Source organism: Sphaeramia orbicularis, chromosome 3, assembly GCF_902148855.1.
Source record: "Sphaeramia orbicularis chromosome 3, fSphaOr1.1, whole genome shotgun sequence".
In the NCBI taxonomy this organism is placed as follows: domain Eukaryota; kingdom Metazoa; phylum Chordata; class Actinopteri; order Kurtiformes; family Apogonidae; genus Sphaeramia; species Sphaeramia orbicularis.
The window spans coordinates 20,114,954-20,135,570 of NC_043959.1; the positions used below are offsets into that span (position 1 = coordinate 20,114,954).

Genomic DNA, 20,617 nt, shown 5'->3' on the forward strand with positions numbered 1-20,617 from the left:
TTGATTTAGACGTATGAAACTTTATTTTATGTTGCAGAGTGACTTGTCAGTATATTCACTTTATTTCTGATGCTATTTATAAGTCTGTAATGTAGAAATGAGCGGACCAAATATTTCATCTTATTTATCTGTTTCAGTGAATGTTATTGTTTTGTTTGTGGTATTTGAGTCCAGCTAACATCTGATACTCTCATGGATCCTGGTTTTATGGTTGTTTTTTCCAGTGAAAGTTCTCAGACTGCAGCCTCCAGAGACGTGACAAACAAGTTATTAAATACTCAATAGTAAATGATACCACTGAAGGACGAGGAAATGTAGTCTTGATTTTAAAAAATGTACCCAATTTTTTAACTCTTGCTACATCCACAGACTGTATCAGTGACTGAATACAGTATAAATGTCATTGTTTCCACACATCTGTATGATGGTTTTATCAAGTTTTCTTCCTCAAACTAAAACTCACTTATTTTAACAGTCGCTCAGAATAACAGTGTCTTAAGATCTTTAGGGATGTCCTGATTCGATATAAAGATCAGTATTGGCTAATGATCTGGCATTTTTTAGAAGATTGAATTGGATTTAGTCACAAGATCGGGCCAGTTTTGGGGGGGTGGTGGTGTTTGACAAATGTCCTGCCTCCTCAAATTAGTTTCCGAACGCAGGGAAAAGCTGCACAACAGCAGGAGGCTTAGAGGAATTAGTAAAGCGTCTGTAAATTTCACTTTCACTGTAAGATCTGCGTGTACTCATTATGAGGTACGTATGGTAGTGATGCACAAATTGGGGTTTTTTTCAACCCCCAGGGCTTTTGTGGAATTATTTGACCCTCCCCAACCTGCCCCACAAATAAACTAACATTCTTTTGACCCTCCCTGTGAGTATTCCGCTGATCCGTGCATCACTAATGTACGGCACAGAACGCACCCCCATATAACACCTGTACGGACTTGTCCATAGATGTGCTACAGCAGTGGTAAACATACGGCCTGTGGTCCAAAACCGGCCTGTCAAAGGTTCTAATTTGTCCCACAGTATGAATTTGCAAAGTGCAAAAATTATACTAAAGTTATTAAGAGTTAAAGGTGTTATAGTTGTTTTAGTTCAGGTTCCATTCAGCCCAGTTGTGATCTTAAGTAAAATAATAGTATAATAACCTATAAATAATGACTCCAAATTTAATTCAAAATTGTAAAAAATTTTAAAAGTTGGTATCAGATCCATATCAGCAACCCCCCCCCCCCCCAGTCAGGACATCACTAATGATCTTCACGTGCTTTGTCAGCTGATAGTTTATATTATAGCTCTGTTAGCTTAGCTCTGTTTTTAGACTGAAAACAGCCACAGTAAAACCACTAATCACCTGTTTTCTGTTCGGTTTGTGTTGTCAGTAGCTGAACTAAAGATCTGTTTGAATCCAACAAACAAGTTCAGAACCACCACAGTTTAGTCTGAACCATGGATTAACACACGGCAACTTAGCAAAGATAATAAATCCCATAATAACTTTATACTCTCATAATCAAACTCACCCGTGTAGAAGACACACTGGCATTTATCATCAAACTCCATTCTTTACATTTACAGCTGAGTCTAGTGGGTTTATTTTTAACACTTCATTTCTTTGACTCTAACAAGTGTTTCTTTATGGTTCTCATCCTCAACTCATCACATTTTGATGCATTAATCACTGACTTCTCAGCATTAGATTTTAATGCCTTGGGTGACAAGGCTACTGACTCACTACTCCCTCTAGTGGTTACATGTATTCACAGTAACACATACAATGATCACTGCAGATCTCTGTAAAACAGTTCACTTTGGCGTAACATCAGAACAAACTAATACTTATTAAGAATTTAGGTCATTTTTGAATATTTTCGGTAGAAATACTACATATAGAGCCTTTAATTATTTATACACCAAATACATAAAATGATGCCCTTTTAGACAAATTCTTAAAAACTGTATTAAACACGAAGCAGTACATCAGTGTTCATCAGCAGTTTCCTTTTATAAATTAAACTTGCATATTATTCTCATTTCATTTGAAAGGAGTAACAGTTCACCTGTACACGTGTGCAAAAAGTCTCCATGACCCATCATGTACAAGCGCCTTCCCAAAAGAATCTAAAAATATTCAACGTCTGTGTTTTTAAAAGCACCACTGAGACGTTTACTAACCCTGGAAAGTGAATTTAACACAAATCAGAAGAAATAATTAAACCAAAACAAATCAAAGAAGAAAAAATAAACCTTTTACATTTGGTAATGTCCTCTACAATTCAGTTCTGGACACGTTTCCAGAATCACATTGAGATAGTGTTCGTTAATTTCTAGTGATGTTGGATTGAAATTATTAATAATACTAATAAAAAAGACTCTTGGTTCGTCCAATTCAGGGAGGACGTCTGAAATGTCTCCGTCCTTCAGGAGTCCTCGCTGCTCACGTCCAGCTTCCTCTGAGCCACGAAGACACCTTTGGAGGTGTGTCCGCCGGTGGTTACCACAGCAGCCAGAGGCGAGAGGGGGACGGGCGTGTGGAAGAAGCTGTGCTGAGGAAGCCCTGCCCCCTTAGGAGTTGTCATCAGAGGCTGGAGGATGGAAAAACAGCAGAGGATTATGGGAGATTCATCTTAATCTGAAGGAATTCACAAGAAATTGGTGGTTTTTGGGGGTCTAATGTCCTGGCGGTCGGTGGTTTTTGGGGGTCTAATGTCCTGGTGGTCAGTGGTTTTCAGGTGGTCTAATGTCCTGGCGGTCGGTGGTTTTCGTGGGTCTAATGTCCTGGCGGTCGGTGGTTTTCAGGTGGTCTAATGTCCTGGCAGTTTTCAGGTGGTCTAATTTCTTGGTGGTCTGAATCTACCTGTTGCAGACTGATGAGGGCCACCTGGCCCGGGGCTGACTGCTGGACCGTCACCGGGGACACAGGTTTGATGAAGACCATCCCTCTCTGATGTAGGGCCATGGGGGCCCCGGGCAGGGGGCTGGACAGGCTGTTGGAGGTGTCAGGGGTCTGGGGGGTGGCAAAGGCGTTCCCGGGGCTGGAACTGGAGATCAGACCCAGGTTCTGGAGGGTGAAGTTGAGGATGGCGGGGCTGGGGCTGTGGGTTCGCTGCTGGGCGGACAGGGGGGAGGCAGAGGAGGGTCTCTGGACACGAAGGCTGGTGGGGGTGATCTCCTGAGGGACAGCGGGTCTGGACCCTGGGGACGACAAAGACACAACCGCCATGAGTCAGATGATACAGACAGAAGGTTTCAGGTTTGATTCCCAGTCAGGTCAGAGCGTTTCTGTGTTGAGTCTGTTTGTACCGATGTCAAAAATAGGTGTGTGTTCGATTAATTCAGTTAATAATTCCAGTTCTTTGAAACTGGAGCCTTTATTGGTCCTTCTGAACAACCACAAAACATTTTTTTTTCAAATATCAATTTCCATGTATGAGTTTCAATTTTGTATCATATTTGATCCATCAGGTCTCAGTGCTCAAACATTATTTTTGAACAAACAAAAACATTATAGAACACAAACATGTCTAACAAATTGGTAATTCCTTTTCAAAATTGTCAAAGTTCTTCCTCCTTCCTCATTAATGACAGTCTTATTGTGTCACTGGAAAGGCCTCTGGTGAATGAACTCCTCCCCCTGGTGGATTATCTGTGTATTGCCTGTATCTTACTGTATACATCAGGTTTTTCAAGAAAAACAAAAATCACACTGATCATGTAGAGGGCTTCAAAACTCATGTATCAAATATGATACGTTTGGCGTTACAGGGTTAATTATTCATGTATAAAATACAGACTGAATTTCAATACACTGATTACAGCTGATTTCAGTGGCTGGGTCAGAATTGTCAAAATCATGCAAAAATGAACAACTTTTGAATTCTGACCAAATACAAATAGTGAAAAATAAAATGACCTTTCATAAAATGAAGAGTAAAGTGTGTATAATATGCTCACCTGGATACCAGAGGGTTAACAGAGAGACAGAAATAAATATGTGAACTCATTAAAACCCTGAAAAGAACAAAACTGAAGACTTTTGCGCAGTAGATGTTTCTGTGCAGATCCTCAGATCCATTAGACCCAACAGAATGAATAATCTGTGTGTGTGTGTTTACCTGCTGTTGGTGTTTGGTAGATGTTGTACGTAGGAGTCGAGGCCTTGTTTTCTTTTCCTGATCCTTGAAGTTCTTTGTATCCGATGAACGACTGCTGTGAGATGGGGATCAGGTATCCAGCTGGGACCAGAGTCTGAGTGAGCAGAAAAACACACATTACACACAACTTTAACCTTTTCATGAATGAATTATGACAACTGTGGGCAAGATGTTCTCCCTGAGTCTTTTCATTTGTCTTAAGGCTTGAAAAAAACAATGCGATTGAAATAAAATTTTTATTAACCTATTTTTTTGTGGAGTTACAAAAACCATGTGTTTAACTTTTGAAACAAAGAAATATGTAACAAACCAATATCAGAAAATTATAAACTGTGTGAAAACTAGGAAACAATATGTTTACTGCTGCTAATCTGATGTTTTCTCACATTTTAAGACACTCTACTACTAACTGTTATTCATTTTACTGTGTGCAAAAATACCCTCTTTGTTTAAAAAAAATAAAAATAAAAATAATTCCACTCTAATAACAATTATCAATTGATTTCCATTAAACATGTTAGTGCAGATTAGGTTTATAAAGAACAGTAAAGCTAGAGTAATGGTATGAATTACAGTGGAAAAACAACCAGTGATGCATAGGGTCCAATTCAGTCAACATGGGATTAATTGCAAATTTCTTCTAATATAAAATAAATATGTGGAATTTCTACGAATGATATTAATCCTTAGATGTTACTTGACGCTGCATATTTTTGTACCCTCAAGGATTTACAAGATATTCCTGGTGGCCATCTTGGTTTTAAGTAACTAAGTAAGTAAGTTACCAGTTATGGGAAGTTATGGGATGTATATATATATATATATATATATATATATATATATATATATATATATATATATATATATATATATATACCAGGGATTAAAGCAAAAATTTTTCATCTGACTGAAAATTTTCTTCTGGTCAATATCATTGGCCACTATTAAAAATGATGCAATACAATACTACTATAGCGTACACGTTTATATAGTCAAATTTGGCAATACTGTAAAACACACTGAATGGGAGAGTGTACAGGTGTAGAAGATTAGTAACATGGATAGAAAAAATGTCATGAGTGGTATTGGTGGGGGGTCTGGGGGTCCTCCCCCAGAAAATTTTTAAAGCTTCAGGTCAATTTTGGTGCTCACTGGTTAATTTTAAAGGGTATGAAAACCTTTGACGCAAGTGAGAATACTTAGAAGAAAACCTTACTGCAAAAAATGAGTGAAAAACTTTTTATTTAACAATTTAGGAACTCCTAAAACATAACTCCAACTCCAACAGCACATGAATTTTGGGGAAAATGTCTGTGTAAATGTAACCCTAACCAACTAATCTCTTATTTTTTCTGCTTTTTGGCACTGAAACCAAAAGTTTCAAGCTTGGTCATTCCGGATCTATTTTTACATCTATTTTTCACGCATCTCTCAATAGTTACCACTTCAGCACCTTCCTCTACAAACGTATCCATGATGTCGTATATGCTAGCCAAAATAATCTGTACGTCATCAAACCTGCGTCCACAACCCCCTCCCACCAATATCATGATCTCTTTTGATTGGAAGAAATTACGTCAACTGAAACAGAAATTATATTCCGTTCCAGATACTCTCTGAGGGTATTTAAATACAGTGGCTTTGCAAATACCAAGGGTGTTACTCAGTCATTCAATTTTATCTTCGTACTGTACCACACAGATAGAAATAAGATGCTAAACGGGTCAAAATAAAGCACTTATGCAGTCGGGCGTGTAACCACCTAAAGGCGGCCTTACACTGTGCGAGTTTAGAGACGATTTCTCACTCGTGCGACTCTTTCTGGGATCGGGCCAGATGTGCCTCTAATCGTGTGTCGTGCTTCGTGCAGTGTACATGGGGTAAAGAGAAGCGATTAGCACCTCACGACCACCTCACGACCAGCAATCGTGTGTTCGCAAGGAAAACGGAGCTGTTTGAAATCCTGCTCGCTCCTCGTGAGTGTATCGTACTGTCAAAGCAGTGCCACGAGCCGATGTGCCTCAAATTCTCACACTGTGCATGCGCGAACACAGATGCGTACAGTAGCGTACAAGCTAACAGTAGCTGGCTGTTGTCCTAGTGCAGTTTAGCTTTTGCAGCTTACCTCTAGTTCCTGCTGTAGGATGATAGCCCATACTGTCCACGTCTGGACAATCAATGCCTGCACCGAACACATCGTTGTCTTTTCTTCTTTTTTGATTCCTCACAGATAATGGCACATATTACCAAAGCAGCTCGTTGGTTTTTGTTTAGCACTACCATTTCGTGGCTCACACCAATACTCAATCGTCTATGCACTTTTACGAATTCCTTGGTATTTTAACGTTGTATTTCCGGATACAACACTCGAACGTGTGGTGCGTCCTCCGGTGTATGGTCCTACAGTGTGAGCAGTCAGGTCGCATACGAGCGTCGGTCCGTGCAGTGTGAGAACAGGAATCGTGAGCCTGACTGTACGACTGATTCGCGCAGTTTGAGATGGAGCTTAAAGGTCCCGTATTATGCAAATCTGACTTTGTGACAGTTTTCTTATAGTAGTGTGTGTTGCAGTAGCCACATTATGAGGTTAGAATTTGAAAACTGTCTGTTTCCTCCCTGCCTTGCTACACCACAGTTTGTGAAAATGCCTGCTCAAACGGCCGAGTTTGAGTTGGCTCCGTTTATGACGACATAAGCAGATTTAACTCCTCCCCCTGACTGTGCCCCCACCCTCGCAAAGCGAGCCCCGCCCTGGCAAAGTACCTCTTGGACAACAAACATGGCGAAGGCGAGACACGCAAGTTGTGGTGTTGTTGGCTGCACACACCAACACGATAGTTTATTTTTGCTCCCCACTTCCGAGCCTCTCCGTAAAAAGTGTCTGGATTCTATCTGTGATGGTCATGGACCAAACAACATTCCCAAATGCTTGTATGTGTGTCCCCGGCATTTCACGGACGAGTGTTTTGTAACATGGGCCCATACAGCTCCGGCTTAGCACAAAGACTCCGAATCAAGAAGGACGCAGTACCAACGCTTCATGACCCAAGTACAAGTGTGGGAGATGTAAGTTCTTATCATTTTTTTGTATCTTTACTGCATAACCCTACATTACGGATAAGCTGGTGGGTGTTGATGTGTACGTCTAACGTTAGCATGGCAGCTAACATAGCTCGGTTACTGCTGCTAACGTTTGCGTCCCCGTTAACATGCAAGAGCTGATAATATCAAGACACATTCAACAGAACTACTTTGAACACGGGCCTTTTGTGGTTGGCATCAGTATAGTTAGCATCAAGCTTGTTAGCAGCTGCCTGCATTAGTGGTGGCAGGCGTCTTTCCGTGTCAGGTCCACGAACCCAACACAACACCGCCGTTTTCCGTCGGGGCTCAATCACGCCTCAAGGCAAAGAAAGCCAGTGTTTGGAAAGACGTTCTGTCTGAGACATGTGTATTGTAGACGAGAGCCATGGCTTCACAGTCAACATTAGCGCGTAGTACCGCTAGCGGAAGCCGCGTCCTCTCCCAGAGAGGGGAGGGGGAGTGGGCGTGGACAGATGCGTTCATTTGCATACCCGGAAGCAGGCCCAGAAACGGCCTGTTCTTAGGAGGGCTGGTGAGAGAGACTTTTTCGACCGCTGAAACTCCGAAAAAAGGATGATTTTGGGGCGAACAAACTTAAATACTATGTTTTTGGGCTTCTGAGACCTATATGACGTGACTGAAAAATAGCATAATACGGGACCTTTAAGGCTGCGGCGCGCACAGCCGCACGCACGGGAAGGGCACATACACACACACACAAACACACACTAGTCATATACCGGCAAGAGGAGATAAGCTATGAACCCAAACATGAAGGTACATAGATCAGTTCTGTCTTCTTCCCTTTTCACTGTGGTTCTTTCATAATGAAAGCTACTTGTTAGCACTAAACTAAAGTTAGCGTCTGGAGGCTGAACTTCGGTAAAGCTGAACTTGTCCATGTGTTTCTGAGGCACAGAATGAGCAGCGTTTCCTTCCAAAGATAAATAGTCATCAATCTCTCCTCCCGACATAAAAATAAAGAAGTCATCTTATTATCATCACTGTTAAACCTATCAGCCCCCTGTGCCTGTGTTAAACACCTGCAGACCCAGGACAGGATCGCGGTGCCGACTGGACTCCGCGAAACACGTGGGGAAGTTACTTCAATATGACTTTTTTTCCCCCCTCAATTTTGCCATTTGACGGAAATCCGTCGTGGTGATGGAGAACTTTAATCCCTGATATATACATATATATATATGGCACTTCCCATAACTGGCCAATAGGTGTCAGTGTATGGTACGATGCAGAAGTGTCCACTGTGTTGCTGATATGAAACTAAAATAACCAAACCCATGAAAATACCAGAGAACAGCTGTAGAACAGATGAACACTGGGTATGAAGGGGTTAACGTCCTGGAATCCTTTTTATTTCAGGTATAATGATGCGTTCAAGTACCTCTGTGTGTATTTGTCCCGGTGTGAGTGGGATGGCTCTGATCGGTGTTAACCCGGCTTCGTTGTCCAGGCTGCCCGTCTTCTCGTCCCGGTCCAGGAAGGTCTCGACACTTGGCTCGTTCATCGTATGGACCACGGTGCCGCTGGGGCTGTTGACGAACTCTGGGTCCAGGTGGAGGGCGCGGGGGGACGGCCGGCTGGACAGGGGACCACCCCGGCGAGACTTGAGACGAGCCTGTAGGATCTCACACAGCTTTGGAGACGTGTCCTACAGGAGGGAAGACGGACCAGGACAGTATTAACCCTTAGATGAGGTGGTTTTCTTGGAACATCTTTATAATTAAGTTATTATTTCATATTCCAGATATTTCTCCAAAAACATGTTGATGACATCACAGCATTTAAATTATTAACTTGACTTTTATAGAAAAAAAAATCTTTTTTTTAAACCCGCCACCACACCCCCTCTTCAGAGGACAACTTTATTTTTAATTACAGCTTGTATATCCACATCTGTCTTCTCACCTTGAAGCTAGTCTCCGTCTTCCTGGCTTTGTTTGGGCTGACGTCCGTCCCATTATCCTCTGGGAGCCGTTTGAGCACCAGCGGGCTGATGTCAGACACTCTGGACGCCGTCAGGTTCTTGGCAGCGGCCTGGCCCGTTGGACTCTGCCCCATCTTGTCCTCGAAGGTCATGGAGCGCACGGCGAGGCTGGTGGGCTGCGGCCGGGCCAGGGGGCGTGGCCTGACCGAAGACGGCTGCAGGTAGACGGCATAAGGCCCGCCCCCTTGCTGCTGCGGCAACAGCACGGGGATCAGGGGTGAACACTGAGCAGGGATGTAGGCGACGGGGCCGGGGGGTTGGGGCAGCAGTGGGGTGTGGGGGGTCAGGTGGACTGTAGTGGGGGCCGCGGGGTCCTGGGTCGGGGTTAGTGATGGAGTCTGAGGTGGCTCCGGGGGGTCCGATCCAGTGGTGGTGGTGACGGTGGCAGCAGGAGGAGGAGGAGGAGGCTTTGGATCTTCAACTGCAGACCTGAAACAAACATGAAGCAGATTTCTTCTTCAAACTAAAACTCAGACACGTAGTTTGGTCGTTCAGAATAACATGGTATTAAAAATATGACGCTCAAAGAAAAAAAAAAGAGTCAAATAAAGCCAACGTACGCAGATGCCTGGTCACGTTCCAGTTGACAGATCGCAGCCAGAGTGGCCATTTTACTGGGAAAATCAGTGTTTGAGTCACCTAAAAACACAACAAACCAATAAGTTACACACTGAACATGTGATTCTGGGATGATTTTGTTAATATCAGGGTTCATGCACATTTTTCAAGGTCAAATTTAAGTACTTTTAAGGGTCATTTTCACATTTTTCCAGCACACCACCTTATCACTGGGGTAAAATACATATCTACAGAAATACATATACTCAAAATGACATTTTTTTTCTTCCACTTTTGATCACAACGATGTATTATGCTATAAACATCTAAAATTATCTTTCAGAATAGCATGAAGTTTAGAAATTAAAGGAGAACACACACGTTTTATTTTATCCATAAAAACGGAAGCCACTTGGCTTTCTTCAGACAAAATCGCACTGAGACAAAGACTAAGATAAAAATGTACCTGGAGTTGACCCCAGAACACCCACTAATTTTCATTTCTGACAGTTTGAGTTTACGAAATGTATCACCCCTCTGTAGGTACCTTTGGTTATAATTGCAAGCCCTTTCAAGGACTTAAACTAAAACTCAAGCACTTTTCAGACCTTGAAAACACAATGTTGAAATTCAAGGATTTGAAGCACTCATACGAACCCTGTAATATAACACAAGCAGCTTCAAAGGAAATTAAATTAAAACAGAAATAAATCCAGATCCTGGTTTTGGTTCATATCCCTGACTCTCCTCTGTCCTGTGAAGGTACTCACTGGGGGTCTTGATGGGGCTGCTGGGGGCCGAGTTGATCTTGCGTCTGTCGTCCTGGATGCTTTTGGCCAGTTTTATGAGCGACTGGTGTCGGGTGAAGCTGCGTTTCCCGGTGGGAGATGAAAACAGGTTTTTGGCACAGTTGTCTTTAGACGTTCGAGACTCCAGGAGAGTCTTCTTAATGGATGAAAAGTTCTCCACATCTGGAAAAGAACATTAAACTGTCTGAGATGGAGCAAATGTCTGAGGCTCCACCAGTGGGAATGTGCAGTTTAGGTTGTGCAGTGTTTGTTTGTTGTCGTCAGTTTATGCTTCCTATCAAACTGATGCCTTGTTTCCGGTTAGCCTCACTGATTTGTGGTTTTCTTAAGGCTACACAACTGTTCAGTCCCAACCCCTTCAGTTCCCTTCATATTGTGTGTGTGGAAATGCTCTTACTTTCACTATTAAACACAGCCCTGAGTTCTACTGTTGTTTTTCGTTGATTTCACCAAACGTTTGAGTGATCACCGATCACAATCAATCAGGATTTTTTTTTCCTACCAGAATCAGAATCTCTATATTGTCACTGTACAAGTATGACGAAATTGAGGTAGAGCTCTCCAGTTTAGTGCATGAAATTACAAGGCACAACAAATGACAGTAAGAAGGCACACTTATTTACATTAGAAAAAATAAAAAGTACAAAATAAAAGTATTGCAACTAGGAATGCTTGTAAAAGAAAAATATAGAATTAAGTAGTGGAAATAGTATGAACCACATTTCTTCCTCAAAGACAGTGGTTCTCCACTATCCTTCCAGTGTTTAATCATACATTGGATAGTTCATAACCCAATTTCGGTCATTTCTGCAGTCTCCTTAGATATTTTCTCTGCCAGTGATCTGACCCTTCTCAAACAGACTAACATCTTTTCCACGACCACAGGATGTGTCTTTGACATGGTTGCCTAAGAAATGAGAAGCTACTTAATGCATCAGTTGGGAGTTAAATAACTTGCTTTTTGAAAGCTGAAGCTGAAAGATAACTGCCCGTACAGTAATGATCCAATCGGAGGCTTGTACCTATTTGCTTAGTTAAGTTTAGGTGGCGACTTGTTTTTTTGGCCATCAGTGTGTATTATTGTTACAACCACCTATAACTTCACTATCACTGTTATAACTTTTATCCTGTGATCAGGCAGTGTCCAAACATTCAAAAAAATGTACAAAGAAATGGTTTTGCCACAATATCTGGCTCAACGAAGGGTGTGAAGATTATTTGGATTGTCAGGTTGTTATATTGTATGGTGTGTGTGCATATACATGGGGGTGTGGATGTGGGTTGGTGTACAGATGTAGATATAAATTGGTATATATGTGACTGTATGTGTATGGGTATACAGGTTTGTAGGGGTGTGTTTATCATAATCTTATGTTGTATAACATGTGATTACTTGGGTACTAACAGTCTGAGGACTGGAATTGGGGGGTGGGACTGGATAAGTGATGGCTTCTTCATACTCCGTTTCAGACACAACAGTTGTTCTTTTTTCTATTCTATTTTTTTTTTTTTATTTTCTTCCCCCGTATGTTTTGTATTATGATTGTGTCTGAAATAAACTAAACTAGACTAAATTATTCAACTATATCTGCATATCTAGTGCCTATTATGACATAATTACTCATTATTATTACTTTCTAATGTGCCTGTTTTTTCACTAGTTTTTCTTATGTGTACAGTCACTGTTGTGCTGCTGATACTGGAACCTTAATTTCCTGATGGCTCTGTTCAAATAAAGTTCTATCTAATCTAATCCTGTTAATATTTCCTCAGATTAAACAGCGTCATGTCAGCAGTGGCGTGCACATACCTTTGACTGGTTGAAACTCCTCAGGTCCGACCCATTCGAAGGCCGGTTTCCTTCCCCTCTCTTCCGTCACGTGGACTTTCTCGATCAGCTTCAGGCTTCGCAGCACATTAGCGATATCGTACAAGCGGCGAACTTTGGCTGCGAAAAGCAAAATCAAAAACAAGTGAGAAAGTAGGCCACCGCACAACACTTTGTCCCTCCTCCTCACTGATTAATGTTGAATTTTGAATTAAAGATAAGTGTAGATTCAATTAAATTACTGTCCTTTTCTGAGTAATTCTGTCAAACTAAGATGAACAATATTCTATCCAAGTCTTAACTCCTGACTGTACATATCCTGACCAAGGAAAATAAAATTCTCACTTTGTGCAGTAATTTACACCTGGCTTTTCTGCCTCCATCCATAATAATATACATTATATAGACAAAATGTCCTCTAAAATTAACCTTTATTTGCAACATATTGTAGCAAACTATTACATGATCAAAAACAAATACATTTTAGCAAAAAAAAAAAAAAAGTCTCAGTTTTGAATGTCTAGGGTTGCCAGAAATTTGTGATGTTAAAATGGGTCACGAGACAAAAAAGGTTGGAAACCATTGGTCTAGTACATATTGTACAAATGGTTGTTCTAACTGGGTTTTAATGGTGTTTAATGTCTTATTTTATCCAACTTGACAGTCAGTGTCTTTTGTATGATCTTTCCAAATTCATCCCAAGGTTCGGATTGAACCCGTTGAAGCACCAGTTTTGGCCCACAGACCATATGTTTGACACCTGTGGTCTAAAATAAAGATTCTGTGACTCCAGTGGTGACTGTTAGAACATAAATACAAGTCATTTAAAGAACCAAACCAACTCATTTTTACTTCATTGCTGCCAAATAATAAAAACACATTGGCATCTCCGATCTCAACACTCACTCTTGAACTTGTTCTTGTCCTGATCTGCGACCTGGTCTTCTCCGATCAGGATCTTCGCAGCCACATCCAGACTGACCACCCGAGGGTTCGACACCAGAAACAGCATCACAAACTTCTGGCTCATCACACGAAGAGATTTGTCCTTTCGACTGTTGACGGAGGCTGAAGGAACGAAGAACTGAAGTTAAAACCTGATCACAGCGACACAGAGACCGAACAAGAACCAAGATGATGTCGGTTTAACCCTCTGGTGTCTGAGTGAGTGTATTATACACACTTCACACTTCAAATTATAAAAGGTCATATTATTTTTCACAATTTGTATTGCATCAGAATTCAAAAGTTGTTCTTTTTTGCATTATTAAATTTAATTAAGAGAATAATCAATATGTGTCACCGCCAAAACTCAACTATAACTTATATCTTAATGATGTGCTTCTGGAATGAAATAAAATCCATGTTGGTGTCAAAGATACTGATGTCAATAATACTTAGAAGTAACGATGACTACAACAAGGGGTAAAAAAATCACAACATTTTTAAAATAAGAAAAAGTGAATGAGAAGACGTGTTTGCAGGAATAATGGGATAAAATTCCCCCTGAAACACTTCATTGGTTTTTCTTCAGTCCTTGATTATGAATATCTAACATGTTATTAAAGAAATGACAACATTAGCAAAGACAATCTTTTAGTTATTGAAAATGTATAATTAAAGGATTACAAGAGTTTTTTAAATTACAGGATTTTAAACTTTTAGTATCCGGGCGAGCATATAATGCACACTTTGCACCTCATGTTATAAAAGGTCATATTATTTTTCGGAATTTGTTTTAGAATTCAAAAGAACTTATTTTTTTCATGATTTTTAAAATTCTGACCCAGCCACTAAAATCAGCACATTATAAACAGTGTTAAATTCCTACAATAACACCCTTCACCCAAGTGAGTAAAAAATGCACACTGACACATTTAGCATTAAACACTTGACCTAGAACAAAAAATAATACATATTAACCAATGTTGGTGTTAATCATTGACATATGCCAGGATAAAAAAAATAATCAGAAAAAAGTTATTCAAGTATTATGTAGTATATTGAGAATTTTTTCCCCCCAGTTTTTTAGCATCAAAAAAAAAAAAAGTTGTTTACATAATAAACAGGGCATTTAAAGGGTAGTTCTTCTCGGTTCAACTGGACTGGGTTAGCTCTTTTGAAAATATTTTGTTTCTCATCCAAGAGACTTCTTCAGTTCTTGGATGAGAAACAAAACATTTTCAAAAGAACTAAACCAGTCCAGTTGAACCAAGAACCCTAGGGCTCCACGATTTTGGCAAAAATGGGAATCACAATTTTTGTGCTCAGAATTGAGATCACGATTCTCTGGCACAATTTTTTTTCACAAAATGTTTATTGCACCGCTGTCAAGGAAAATGGGTTCTTTTACCTCTGATTCCTATCACTCTGCAAGTCTGGTCACTTATGGTCCCGGTTGCTAAGTGACGTCAGCTGATTTGTAAAAGTTTGCAGCGCAAAGAAACTTCCCAGCCGGCACCATGGAATTTTTTTTAATATAAAATTTTTGGAGGGTGAGACTTTTGATTCTTGGTTAAAGGCCGAGTTATCGTCACCGGCAAAGAAAAGAAAAGGAGAAGAAGAACAACGCAGAAGTCAGAGAAGTGACAGTGAAAAGACACTTGGATCAGGACGACAGAAAAGCAGACTGACATGAGATTAACATCAGTGAATGAGAACCTTTATTGGGCACAAGTTCAGGTGGGTGACTCTCCCACTCCCACTGGGGTTTTCATCCATTCACTCTTTCCTCACTCAACTGCAGCCGACAGCTGCTGGTCATGTGTTGTAAAAACACTTTACCATTGGTTGAGGGAGGAGGGGGCGTCAGTTCTACATTTGTGGTTATTTGTTTGTAATGCAGCCTGTGAAATAAAATGCTTAAGAATAGTCTGTGTTTAGGAATGAGATCGCGCACATGTGTGAATCAAGATCGTGATCTTTTAATGATTAATCATGCAGCCCTAACCTAAATAGACAAAAAAAAAAAAAAAATTGACATAACTACTACTCAGTTTATTATGCGCTGTCTGTGAGTAGGAGGGGCCTCTCTGAGTTGGATACCACAGGGTTAACCCTTCATGTTCTCACCTGCTTTGAACTCCACCCCTGGAAGCTCCACAAAGAACAGCTCCTTCTGCGCCTCCAGGTCCAGCACCTCCCGGTTCTCCTTCTCCTCAGCGTCAAAGTCGAACTCCTTGTCCAGGAGCTTCTGTCGGATCTGCTGCATCTGCTGACCATAGCGGTGGTCCTCGCCGACCCGTTTGAGGATGGACAGGGTCTGGGCCAGCTTGGTCCGGCCGTGCCACGTGTAGCGGTTCTTAGCCGAACGACTGACCATGTGCAGACTCTCCAACACATTCATGACGTCGTAGATACGGCGGCGCTCCACGTCTGCAGGACGGAGGTAAAATAAACACATTAACCCTTTAAGATGGATGAGATGGTCACATGTCTGGACCTTTTTAGATGCAAAGATAGAACCTATTGATCCCAAACTGGGAAACTGCAGCAGCATGAGACAGAAAATAGAGGGTTCATGCACATTTTCAAGGTCAAATTTAAGCACTTTTAAGGGTCATTCTCACATTTTTCCAGTGCAGCACCTTCTCGCTGGGGTCAAATACATGTACTCATGATTACTTGTTTCACTTTTTATCACAATGATGTACATTGTATTATGCTACAAACATCTACTATTATATTTCATCATAGCAAAAAGTTTAGAAATTAAAGGAGAACACAAAGTTTTATCCAAAAAAGGGAAGCCACTCTGCGCTCGTCAGACACACTTGCACCGAGACAAAGATTAAGATAAAAATGTACCTGGAGTCAACCTGAGAACTAGAGGTGGGCCAATATATTGATTTTTTTTCTTTCTCCAATATCTGCCATCAGCCGTAATTTTTGTTTTTTGAAAGCTGATATTTGATCAGTACCTGTGTGGGTAGCACTTAAAGTTCAATAAGTGTTAAGAGTACTATGTGTATGTGTTGTAATAATTTCATTTATATTGCTGCATAAAAATCTTAATTATCTTGGTCCTTCTTCAGGGAGATGAAACTCGAGACGCTTGTAAGATGGGGGTCTCTCTCGCTCTCTCTCTCTCTGAAGTACCACAGATGCTCACTGACATGGATTCCCCAGGTGCCGCGGCCGAAAATAAATAGGTGGTCAATAGTAAAACGACTTGTCGAATAAAAGCATTGCTGTCGAGTAATTTTCATGGTCAATTACATAGACTAAGTTGACTAATCGCGACAGCACTAGTTTTTATGTCTTTTAAGGTTATATTACCTGTATTTTCTTGAGAAATAAATCTGTCTGATCATTTCAACCCTGTAAAAGTGGAATCAGACTTTTCCACAGGACTGTATATTGTATATTTGCTCTTATATTATATTTCTCTTTACTCATGTTTGCTGTGACATTGTATGGTTACTGAGTGTGTGCCATTCTGCTGCTACATTGTAATTTCCCAGTTTGGGATAAATAAAGTACATCTATCTATATGCGATGAAGCGACAGATCAGCCTCTGTTCGAATGTCTCCATCTGATTTGAACATCTAAGACGTTCTCAGAGCAGACGTACTGAGCTCCGTGGCCACGTCGTCCAGGCAGATGTCGTTATTGAGGGCAGGGTTGGGGTAATCTGGGTAACGGGCCAGGAATTTGTGGCAGAGTAAACCCAGACTCTTCTCTTTCCTGCTGATCATTTTCTCCGACTCCTCTCCATTTTCATTTCCCTACAGAAAATTTAAAAAAGGAGCCGATCAGACATGGATTCGTTTGGACATAGTCGCTCAGTAAAAAGATGATGTTTGTTTGGTACCTGTTTGGACGCGTCGTTGTCCATACACAGCTCCTTCTCCCTGTTCCTGATGTCAGGACTAGCAGCACTGATGAGCATTTTGAGGTTAGATGTTGGTGTCCAGGGGTCCACGGAGCCCACCTCCCTCCCTTTTTTAGGTGTACTCAAGGGACCCATGGTTAGTGTGTTTTCCACTGATGTGTCACACGGGTCAAATAATTTCCTCTGGGCGTTTATTACAACCGGGGGCGCAACAAAGCCACCATCCTGTGCACAAGGAGGAAACAATAGAATAAGGTTATAAAACAGGTTAGATGTGAACAGATAAAAACACACACTGGAACAAATCGTGCTTTCTACAGGCAAAAAGACTGATTGCTTTGACATGGAAAAATATGAGTAAACAGAGTGTTACAGTGGTTCAGAGAACTGGCTCCGTCTACCTCTGGAAAGAATGACCGTCATACTTAAAGATAAACAGCACTTGTTTCATAAAGTATGGAGACGCTTAATACAATATCTTGAGAATAATGAATTATCACATCTATTCATCACATCACAGCCCTTCCACAAACCTCAGGTCATCTTCATTTTTGCTATTGTGTTTTTATTATTACTGACAAAACACATGGATATAAACTTATCAGGGGTGAAAAGGGAGACGTGTTTGCAAATCATGTCCTGGCAAGAAAATGTAGACTTTAATTGTAGATTCACAGTCAATTTTTGAAGAGCCAGCCCTAGAATAAATTAACTTCACATCTTTTAAGTTAACATAAAACAGCTTATGTGACTGATATTTTCTTTGAATGTTAAGTATATGTGGTCTGAACTTAACATTTTATTAAAGACATTCTGGTGAGTCTAAGCCTTACTTTTAATGCATGGCATTTATGAAGGGTTTTAATAATAACAGTACTTTTACAAATATCAACCTGAGGTTAATTAATTAATTATTACTATTTCTAAGCATTATCTGTGCACCTTAGGAATTCTTGAGTTCATGTTATTGCATTCCATAACACAAGTGTTTAAACTATTTAAATGTAATCTTTTCTATGAAAATTTGTATTTTCACTCACAATCCATTGTGCCTTAACACACAATGACAAAGTATATTGTATTCGATTAACGTTCCCTCGATTTGAGTTTTAAAGCACTTTTTTTGAGCCTTACCACTTGTATTTTGCCAGCTGTACACATGAATATTAAGATAATTATTTAAAATGTATAGATTGTGTAATAAGGTGACATTTCCTTAAATCGTTTCGGTAAAATTAATTAAAATTGATAATAAATCTGCTTAATAAAAACAGCGGACTGATATTGGCGGTAAGTGACGGGCTTTCCGTCGAATCGCGGGGCTCAACGGACGCAACGGTCCCGCCCTTTTCTCCTCCGAGCAGCCAATGGGAGCACGGCAGGAGGGAGCGTAGCGGAAGTTAAAACAACGTCCCGCGCAGGTAAACAGTATTTGAAATCCTTGGCGCGGAACAAGGAGACAGACCTGACCCAAAACTTTAACACATTTATCACAAATATATAACAAACAAACACATGGAAAACGTAGTAGAATGTCCAGTGAGACGAGTTTGGAAAGGCCAAAGGTTTCAAAAGCAGAAATATGTGCAGCTAGCTTGTTAGTACCGGGCTTTAGATCGGATTATAAAGATTTAATGACCCGTAGTCACAAAATACACTTAATTTATTGCATGTTATAGCATAAAATCCACGGATTTGCCTTGAAATAATGTTAAACGATTAGTATAAATTAAAAACCAATTCGCGGAAACACTAAGGCACCGAAACTACAGCTTTACGTAAACAAATCATCTAAATCTAACACACTTTGTCATTAAAACATGCTATTTTCTGTGTTAAATACACGTATATCTTCAGACTTACCCCTTATAACCCACGTCCACGCCTGCTTCACAGGAGTTCTTCCATTCCGCGCTAATCTATGTTGATACCGGCGATTTCCACAAGATGAATCACACAAGAAAGCGCAAAAATGTAGAGTTCAACCCAGAGATCCACGCGTGTCCAGACACACAGAGAAGAAACGGAAGGTGAATACAAAAAATAAAATAACAGCAAATCTGTACAAATTTAAGGCTGTTATTGAGAAACAGCCAGGTTGTGAAGTTTAGTGTAGCTGTAAAAGTTTTCAATGTGTACGTGTGTGACGAGCAGTTTTTGGACCGCCCAGTCTGAGCATGCGCAGTCAGCTCTGCCCTGCACAACCCCCATCCTGCCCCCCTCCCCAGCCCGGGTGAGACCGGGCTAGAACGGGTCAGGATCTAACATACATAGCCTGGTGAACCACAGCAGATGTCCAGCAACTCAGATCGATTGACAATAATCGATTTTCCTCCAGTCATCTATATCTGACAGTGATTCCTGGTGATAATGGACACATTTGTCCTTTATTGCACAAACCAGTAGGATGAGGTGGATTCACCCCCACTGCATTAGTTTCCCTTAAGACACAGGTGTTAAACATAAACCCGGAAGATATTCACAGTCAGTGGTATAACAATCACTTTAATTCAAGTTCCACATCCAGAACAACTGATGTCAGTCGGGTCAGACCAGTAAAATATTATCATAATAACCTATACAGGGTGGGGAAGCAAAATTTACAATATTTTGAGGCAGGGATTGAAAAACAGTGTATGACCAATTAGTTTATTGAAAGTCATGAGAATTTATATTGCCACAAGAAAATTGACATAATAGAAAATGTTTTTATTCTATGTGTCCTCCTTCTTTCTCAATAACTGCCTTCACACACTTCCTGAAACTTGCGCAAGTGTTCCTCAAATATTCGGGTGACAACTTCTCCCATTCTTCTTTAATAGTATCTTCCAGACTTTCTCGTAATAGTTTTGCTCATAGTCATTCTCTTCTTTACATTATAAACAGTCTTTCTGGACACTCCAACTATTTTTGAAATCTCCTTTGGTGTGACGAGTGCATTCAGCAAATCACACACTCTTTGACGTTTGCTTTCCTGATTACTCATATGGGCAAAAGTTTCTGAAAAGGTATGGATAATAGTGTTAGGTATGATTATGACATCAATATATGTTTGGTTTCAAAACAATTGACGTAGTGCCTGCTGAGAAAAAACAACTAAATGTTCATTATAAATTTTGCTTCCCCACCCTGTAAATAATGAAAACTGTAGATTTTATCTTTGTTTTAGTGTAAAAAAAAAAAGTATAATTACATGAAAATGTTTATATTAACAAACTAGCTTACAAAAAATATGAATAATCTGAAATGTCCTAAGAGAAGCACATGCAATTTTACCAATATTCTGCCTGTTATTAAATATTTTGTGTATTTGTAATTGTACTGTAAGTTGTAATGAA

The 20,617-nt window shown here is 40.4% G+C and overlaps 1 protein-coding gene across 1 annotated transcript; it reads right to left on the reverse strand.

Annotated features, from left to right (window-relative positions):
• Positions 1–1,992: 1,992 nt before the first annotated feature.
• Positions 1,993–19,420, reverse strand: e2f8 (E2F transcription factor 8). The gene is made up of 13 exons (XM_030130615.1): positions 19,143–19,420; positions 17,259–17,504; positions 17,019–17,172; positions 15,517–15,819; positions 13,351–13,512; positions 12,427–12,564; positions 10,578–10,778; positions 9,810–9,888; positions 9,171–9,678; positions 8,647–8,913; positions 4,122–4,254; positions 2,864–3,201; positions 1,993–2,591 (listed from the first exon to the last, which is right to left on the reverse strand). The coding sequence occupies exons 2-13, from the start codon at positions 17,412–17,414 to the stop codon at positions 2,427–2,429; spliced, it is 2,604 nt and encodes an 867-aa protein (XP_029986475.1). The 5' UTR covers positions 17,415–17,504; positions 19,143–19,420; the 3' UTR covers positions 1,993–2,426.
• Positions 19,421–20,617: the final 1,197 nt, after the last annotated feature.

Excerpts from the sequence above, each read along its gene's own strand:
- e2f8 (XM_030130615.1), bottom strand. The coding sequence starts at position 17,414 with ATGGGTCCCTTGAGTACACCTAAAAAAGGGAGGGAGGTGGGCTCCGTG. Across the intron at positions 15,820-17,018 it reads CGACGTGGCCACGGAGCTCA|ACGTGGAGCGCCGCCGTATC; the intron begins GTACGTCTGCTC and ends TCCGTCCTGCAG. Across the intron at positions 9,679-9,809 it reads GAACGTGACCAGGCATCTGC|GTCTGCAGTTGAAGATCCAA; the intron begins GTACGTTGGCTT and ends TGTTTGTTTCAG.